An 8706-nucleotide genomic window follows, 5' to 3' on the forward strand; every position below is an offset into this window, starting at 1 on the left:
AGAGTTACATAGTGGTAGGAGCAGGGTCCCCAGCAGCACAGAGTATTTCAGGAGAGAAGTGTGCTGATCTTGTGAGAGGTCACAGACTGAGTGTTACATAGTGGAAGGACCAGGGTTCTCCCAGCAGTATTTTAGGAGAGGAGCAGTGGCGTACTAAGGTGGGGGCTGTCCACCCCGGGTGCCAGCTCTCTGTGGGGGGCCAGAAGCAATGAGCGCTTCAATCAATACAGATGGAAGTGCTCATTGCAGGAGCGCAGGGAGATGGGTCCTGTCCCTCATCGCTCAGCTCCCCGCGCTCCTCCCCTCCTTCAGGCCGGCGGCGCACAGAATGGTGAAGCAGGAAGACTACTCTCCGCTCCACCATTCAGCCTGCAGGCACAGATCACGCTGCCAGCCTGTGTGGGCGGAGCCTGCAGCCCAGAAATCTGCATAAGCTCCGCCCACACAGTGCTGCAGAGCGATCTGTGCCTGCAGGGAAGAGAGGACTGTGAGCTTCAGGAACGGGACAAGGTGAGTAGTTACTGAGTTACACAGGGGGCACAGAGGACTTTATTACTATGGAGGGGGCACAGAGGACTTTATTACTGTGAAGGGGGCACAGAGGACTTTATTACTATGGAGGGGGCACAGAGGACTTTTTTTACTATCGAGGGGGCACAGAGGACTTTACTACTATCGAGGGGGCACAGAGGGCATTATTACTATGGAGGGGGCACAGAGGGCTTTATTACTATGGAGGGGGCACAGAAGTCTTTATTACTGTGGAGGGGGCACAGAGAGCATTACTAATGTGAAGAGGGCACAATGAGCATTTCTACTATGGAGGGGGCACAGAGGGCATTACTACAATGAAGGGGACACAGAGGGCATTATTACTGTGAAGGGGGCACAGTGGGCATTATTACTGTGAAGGGGCACAATGGGGATTTCTACTATGGAGGGGGCACAGAGGGCATTACTAGCACAGTGGGCATTACTACTATTAAAGAAGCACAGTGGGCATTATTACTATAAAGGGGGCACAATGTGGGCATAACTACTGTTAGGGGGCACGCATCTGTACAAAACTACTGTGAGGGGGCACGCATCTGTACAAAACTACTGTGAAGGTTGTACAATGAGGGCAATACTACTGTGAGGAGGTACCATTTTTTTTAAAGTATTGGGGGGTGGGCGGCAAAGAAAGGACCCGCCCCGGGTGCCAAACACCCTAGGCACGCCACTGGAGAGGAGTGTGCTGATATTGTGGAGGTCACAGGCTAAAAGTCAGATAGTGGAAGGAGCAGGGTCCCCAGCAGCACAGAGGATTTCAGGAGAGGAGTGTGCTGATCTTGTGATAATATTAGTGAGGACAAGGCTGGATGTGACAGGGGCAGTGTCATGATGGGAGGAGGAGAATGGAGACACATGGGAGGTCCTAGAGAGCTGTCTAGGGTCCTCTCAGCAGCACAGAGTGTTTCAGAAGGCATAACAAGAAAAAGTTCCAGCACGGAGTAGTTCATACGTTACTGCATATTTATTCCAGTTTTCACATGACAGGGAAAACGTAGTCAGATCGACATGTTTCGAACCTTCTGGATCGTGATTAAGATCTGCTGATCTGATGGGAGGTGAAGATGACTACGTTTTCCCCGTCATGTGACAACTGGAATAAAGATGCAGTAACGTATGAACCACTCCGTGCTGGAACTTTTTCTTGTTATGCCCGTGTGAAGAGCCGGCCTTGCACAGAAGCATGGGGTGAGCTGGACTAACGCACTTATTGTTTGGACTGTTGCAGAAGGGAATCTTATGAGAAGAATCGATCTGTGGAAACCATTTCAATATCTTCTGCAGCAAAAGGAAATCTTGTCCTTGGGAACAGAGCCAGAAACAAAGAGGAGAAGAGCCCCATCCATCATCCTGTGCACATTATTCCCACTCCCTTTGCAGCACAACTCGAGACGTCCTTCTCCAGACACACGGCAGCGTCACTCGCACGACGCTTCATTAATATAATCTACCGTTCTATAAATATCGATTCCCTGCCAGTGATAATCTCTTCTCAGAACCAACCCCCCCTTCTAGACCATTCAAGTTTCTCCAAATTCATTGGATGACTTGGGATCCATAGGAAAGGCGCCAGCCTATATTATACAATGCAAAATGCAAGGTATACCCAACCCCCATCTCCCAGACATTGCAAGTAGAGCAGTCAAGACCAACTCCTACCACTGCAGTAGGAGAGCGGGGCGGCGAGAGCAGACTGACTCAATGTGCATGTAGCATGCAGGGGCTGGGAGAGGAAGGAGGGGTTTCCTACTATAAGGGGTTACAGGGGCATCGGATGCTGGAGCCTCCTGCTGCTGATGATTAAGCCCTTTCGCCTGGAACCCCTGTCATTGCACGGTGGTTGGAAGAAAGGAACATCAGCAAGGGTTAAATCCACCCAAAGGCTCGTGCTGCAAGATGAACCTGCCGCAATGGTGCCTTGAGGCTGTGCTCCTCTATGCAAGGACTGTGTGACGGTGGTAGATCCCCTCTTCCTTACCACCACCCTTTAAGAAAACCTCCGAATATTTCCATATTTTTTTTTTGTTCCAGCGGCAGAAGAAGACATGTGCAGCAACCAGGTCAGCCTGCAAGACGAGCAATGCAAATTCTACTCCTACATGTTCTACCAGGCTGTACGGAACCAGGAACCCGTATGGAAACTGGAGGAGATAAGGACTATGGAATATTTTCAGTGGGATGAAGACGCGAGCATGAGGTGCTATTCTCCATCCGATGCCCTGATGTATGCAGTGGTGCATAATCACCTGCGTTACGCCCAATATTTGCTGTCTCATTTCCCGGAGGAAGCTCTGAAGGTGCCAGGAATCAAGTTCTGTTGTTGTCCTCCTTCCGCCCCCCACTTGGCCTTGGCCGTCACGTACGACAGACGAGACATCTTAATCATGATCATTAAGATGTCCCACAAGCTTCCGAGCCTAAATTCCTACATCAATCGGGCCAGCTGCTTCCATTTGTCCGATGGGAAGACCCCTCTCCACTTGGCCTGTGAGCTCTTGAGTGCAGAAACTGTTCTCATCCTCCTAGGCAATGGGGCATCCCCCAAGATCATGGACCGGAAGGGGGAAACCCCTTTAGATGTCATCTTGGAGCAGTTATGGAGCTCCAAGGTCAACGTAGACTCAAAAAAACTCTGCTTGTACTATCTGCTACTTTTTTCCCCCTCCTTGAACTTCAAGATGAGGAAGATCCTTCAAGATAATCCGGAATTTTGGAATCCCTTACTAGGAGAGGACAAATTCAATTACTTGGTGGGGAATACACCCGCCACTTTGTATCTTATAGCGATGCAGAAAGTCTTGCAGTGTTTGCCTCCGTCACTCTTCCCCCACAGCATCCAAGCTTTGCCCATACCTCACGCTTTAAAGCCCTTACCGGGGTCAGGTTAAGATGTCCGAAAAACCCCCAAGCCTTCCACCTCGTCCTTTGCTCTACATGGCTTCTACTTCAAATATGATTCTATAATTTGATATTATAATGAAATTATCCATGTTGCCAGCTCGTTGGTCCATGGGTTAATGGGTGGTGGTTCCGTAAGAGGTTTAGGAGATATTTCAGTTGGGGGAACGTATGGGAGCGTACAGATAATTGGGGCTCACGGGTGCAATAATAATCATCTAAGATAGTAACAAATGTAGAAAGGAGAGTTTGATTGCATTTTTTAAATTTCCCCCCCATGGGGGGGGGGGGGGTGTAAAACATACACATTGTAGCCTTTAATCCACCCCTGGTACCCAGCATTTGGGGCAAGTGCCCTTCCAGCCCCTCTTAAGCTATGTCCCTATGGCTGATGCATCCGATACATTTTGACCCAAATAAAAGGAATTTCCATTGGTTAGAAGTGATTGAGGTGCCTGAATGTGACTCCGCCCCTTGTGATCACTCCGATCGGTCAATCCTCTACAGGTCTACAGTCAATATAACCACTAGTGATGACAAAGGGAATTTTTTTAATTTATTTTTTTATGTGTCATGTTTATTTCTCCATTTTTTTTATTTATTTCATTTTGGAAAACCGGGAATGGATCCGAGATGAAGGAGGAGGATGACGCTTTCCTTAAGGAAGTCTCATCCTGCTCCTTCTTCTGGGGATCACAGAGGCTTTAAAGAAATGGTGAAAATCTCTTCTAGAAGACGACATGCTGACCTGGCGCTAATGGCTGACGCATAGGACTGTCTGCCGCGCTCAGCCCCATCCGACTGCTGGACATAGTTAGGGGCTGGCATTAACCCCTCTGCTCCCTGGTCCGCCTGCATTATGTACTGTGATGATGCTGGTGATATTAGTTGTTGCCAGTAATCTGCATAAATGATGCGCATATTGTGTCCTCACGAACGGATCATATTTACTGGAGGCGCAATCAGAAGAAAATTGTGTTTTATGGCTAATGTCAGCAGCAAGGATTTTCCTATGTAAGCATGTGCACCCGCTGTGTCCTCGCTGCCAGATGTACCGCTCGATATAAATGGATTTATCTCCTTCTCTGTATAGCTGGGTCTTGTTTCTGTCTGGTTAGATACGGTGTGCGCTGGTGTATCTAAGCCTATTATGTGTGATACTGCCTGCTGAGTGATGCATCAGGGTTCATTGTGTGTGATACTGCCTGCTGAGCTATGTATCTAAGGCTATAAAGTGTGACACTGTCAGATAAGCTGTGTATCCAATCCTATCATGTGTAATACTACCTACAGAGCTAGGTATCTAAGACCATCATGTGTGATACTAACTGCTGAGCTATGTATCTAAGACCATCATGTGTAATACTGTCTGGTGAGCGATGTATCTAAGCCTATTTTGTGTGATGCTACCTGTTGTGCTACGTATCTAATCCTATCATGCGTGATACTGCCTGCTGAGCTGTGTATCTAATCCTATCAGGTGTGAAACTGCCTGCTGAGCTGTGTATCTAATTCCATCCTGTGTGATACTGCCTGGTGAGCCGTATATCTAATCCTATCATGCGTGATACTGTCTGCTGAGCTGTGTATCTAATTCCATCATGTGTGATACTGCTTGCTGAGCTGTGTATCTAATCCTATCAGGTGTGAAACTGCCTGCTGAGCTGTGTATCTAATGCTGTCATGTGTGATACTGTCTGCTGAGCTGTGTATCTAATCCTATCCTGTGTGATACTGTCTGCTGAGCTGATGTATCTAAGCCTGTCATGTGTGTTACATCTCCTAAGCCAATGTAGCTAAGCCTGTCATGTGTGTTACATCTCCTAAGCCAATGTAGCTAAGCCTATCATGTGTGATACTGCCTGCTGAGTTTGTCGTGAATCCGAATTTCCTCGCGCTTCGAGGTAACAAATTGATTTTTCTCACAATGTGGATAAAAAATAAATTATACTGCCCTCATCCACTTGCTCATGGAGAGGCCGTCCGCTCCCTTCTTGATTGAAGTAAACCCGCCAAAGGACCTGTGATGAGTGCGGTAACGTCATCCCGCTCTCCGCAGCTCCTTTGGCGGTTTTTCTTCAATCAAGATGGGAGCGGACGGCCTCTCCATGAGCAAGTGGATGAGGGCAGTATATTTTTTAGTTTTTTAACCCCGGATTAACCCCTGAGCGGCTGAAAGTGAGTCACAGGTGCCGCGATCAGCGACATCTGAGGCGTTAAATGACGGGTGCAGCGTGATCGCCGTTCCTCATCATTGCGCCCACTACATACAATAGAAAGCGATTCGTGACAATTCGAATTTCTTGTCGAATTTCGTTGAAGCAACCAAATCAAATTTTTCTAAACTTCACTCATCTCTACCTATCATGTGTGATACTCTCTGCTGAGCTGATGTATCTAAGTCTGTAATATGTGATACTCTCTGCTGAGCTGATGTATCTAAGTCTGTAATGTGTGATACTGTCTGCTGAGCTGATGTATCTAAGTCTGTAATGTGTGATACTGTCTGCTGAGCTGTGTATCTAATCCTATCATGTGTGATACTGTCTGCTGAGCTGTGTATCTAATCCTATCCTGTGTGATACTGTCTGCTGAGCTGATGTATCTAAGTCTGTAATGTGTGATACTGTCTGCTGAGCTGTGTATCTAAGTCTGTAATGTGTGATACTGTCTGCTGAGCTGTGTATCTAAGTCTGTAATGTGTGATACTGTCTGCTGAGCTGATGTATCTAAGTCTGTTATGTGTGATACTGTCTGCTGAGCTGTGTATCTAATCCTATCCTGTGTGATACTGTCTGCTGAGCTGATGTATCTAAGTCTGTAATGTGTGATACTGTCTGCTGAGCTGTGTATCTAAGTCTGTAATGTGTGATACTGTCTGCTGAGCCGTGTATCTAAGTCTGTAATGTGTGATACTGTCTGCTGAGCTGTGTATCTAAGTCTGTAATGTGTGATACTGTCTGCTGAGCTGTGTATCTAAGTCTGTAATGTGTGATACTGTCTGCTGAGCTGATGTATCTAAGTCTGTTATGTGTGATACTGTCTGTTGAGCCATGTATCTAAGCATGTCATGTGTGATACATCTTCTGAGCCAGTGTATCTAAGGCCCCTTGCAGACGAGCGTGTCCAGATTAGGTCCGGATGCGTTGCAAATGTGTTCAGTGAAAAATGCGCAATTTTGCAGGCAAAGTCATTCAGTTTTGCCTGCGATCGCGTTCTGTTGGTATCGCGCGGGTGCAATGCGTTTTGATGCGTTTTTCACCCGTGTGATAAAAAAACTGAACGTATACAAACAACATCTCTTAGCTACCATCCGTGAAATGCCATTTTCAAGGGTCCTAAGTCAGACATGCGCGATACTGTCTACTGAGCCTATATGTCTAAGCCTGTGATACTGTCTGATGAAATATGTATTTAATCCTATCATGTGGGATTCTCTGTTGAGCCATGAATCTAATCTTATCATGTGTGATACTGCCTGCTGAGCTGTGTATCCAATCTTATCATGTGTGATACTGTCTGCTGAGCTGTGTATCCGATTCAATAATGTGTGATACTGTCTGCTGAGCTGTGTATCCGATCCTATAATGTGTGATACTGCCTGCTGAGCTGTGTATCCAATCTTATCATGTGTGATACTGTCTGCTGAGCTGTGTATCTAATCCTATCCTGTGTGATACTGTCTGCTGAGCTGCGTATCTAATCCTATCCTGTGTGATACTGTCTGCTGAGCTGTGTATCTAATCCTATAATGTGTGATACTGCCTGCTGAGCTGTGTATCCAATCTTATCATGTGTGATACTGTCTGCTGAGCTGTGTATCCGATTCAATAATGTGTGATACTGTCTGCTGAGCTGTGTATCCGATCCTATAACGTGTGATACTGTCTGCTGAGCTGTGTATCCGATTCAATAATGTGTGATACTGTCTGCTGAGCTGTGTATCTAATCCTATCCTGTGTGATTCTGTCTGCTGAGCTGTGTATCTAATCCTATCCTGTGTGATACTGTCTGCTGAGCTGTGTATCTAATCCTATCCTGTGTGATACTGTCCGCTGAGCTGTGTATCTAATCCTATCCTGTGTGATACTGTCTTCTGAGCTGTGTATCTAATCCTATCCTGTGTGATACTGTCTGCTGAGCTGTGTATCTAATCCTATAATGTGTGATACTGTCTGCTGAGCTGCTGTATCTAATCCTATAATGTGTGATACTGTCTGCTGAGCTGTGTATCCGATCCTATAATGTGTGATACTGTCTGCTGAGCTGTGTATCTAATCCTATCCTGTGTGATACTGTCTGCTGAGCTGTGTATCCGATCCTATAATGTGTGATACTGTCTGCTGAGCTGTGTATCCGATTCAATAATGTGTGATACTGTCTGCTGAGCTGTGTATCCGATCCTATAACGTGTGATACTGTCTGCTGAGCTGTGTATCCGATCCTATAATGTGTGATACTGTCTGCTGAGCTGTGTATCTAATCCTATCCTGTGTGATACTGTCTGCTGAGCTGTGTATCCGATCCTATAATGTGTGATACTGTCTGCTGAGCTGTGTACCTAATCCTCTCCTGTGTGATACTGTCTGCTGAGCTGTGTATCCGATCCTATAATGTGTGATACTGTCTGCTGAGCTGTGTATCCGATCCTATAATGTGTGATACTGTCTGCTGAGCTGTGTATCCGATCCTATAATGTGTGATACTGTCTGCTGAGCTGTGTATCCGATCCTATAATGTGTGATACTGTCTGCTGAGCTGTGTATCCGATCCTATAATGTGTGATACTGTCTGCTGAGCTGTGTATCTAATCCTATCCTGTGTGATACTGTCTGCTGAGCTGTGTATCTAATCCTCTCCTGTGTGATACTGTCTGCTGAGCTGTGTATCTAATCCTATCATGTGTGATACTGTCTGCTGAGCTGTGTATCTGATCCTATAATGTGTGATACTGTCTGCTGAGCTGTGTATCTAATCCTATCCTGTGTGATACTGTCTGCTGAGCTGTGTATCTAATCCTATCCTGTGTGATACTGTCTGCTGAGCTGTGTATCCGATTCAATAATGTGTGATACTGCCTGCTGAGCTGTGTATCCGATCCTATAACGTGTGATACTGTCTGCTGAGCTGTGTATCCGATCCTATAATGTGTGATACTGCCTGCTGAGCTGTGTATCCGATCCTATAATGTGTGATACTGTTTGCTGAGCTGTGTATCCGATCCTATAATGTGTGATACTGCCTGCTGAGCTGTGT

The 8706-nt window shown here is 46.4% G+C and overlaps 1 protein-coding gene across 1 annotated transcript; it reads left to right on the forward strand.

Annotated features, from left to right (window-relative positions):
* Positions 1–1672: 1672 nt before the first annotated feature.
* LOC122935843 (ankyrin repeat domain-containing protein 9-like) lies at positions 1673–4500 on the forward strand. The gene has a single exon (XM_044291750.1). The coding sequence runs from the start codon at positions 2598–2600 to the stop codon at positions 3438–3440; it is 843 nt and encodes a 280-aa protein (XP_044147685.1). The 5' UTR covers positions 1673–2597; the 3' UTR covers positions 3441–4500.
* Positions 4501–8706: the final 4206 nt, after the last annotated feature.

This window comes from Bufo gargarizans, chromosome 4 (assembly GCF_014858855.1).
Source record: "Bufo gargarizans isolate SCDJY-AF-19 chromosome 4, ASM1485885v1, whole genome shotgun sequence".
Classification (NCBI taxonomy): Eukaryota; Metazoa; Chordata; class Amphibia; order Anura; family Bufonidae; genus Bufo; species Bufo gargarizans.

Coding starts and splice junctions, on each gene's coding strand:
- LOC122935843 (XM_044291750.1), top strand. CDS start 2,598: ATGTGCAGCAACCAGGTCAGCCTGCAAGACGAGCAATGCAAATTCTAC.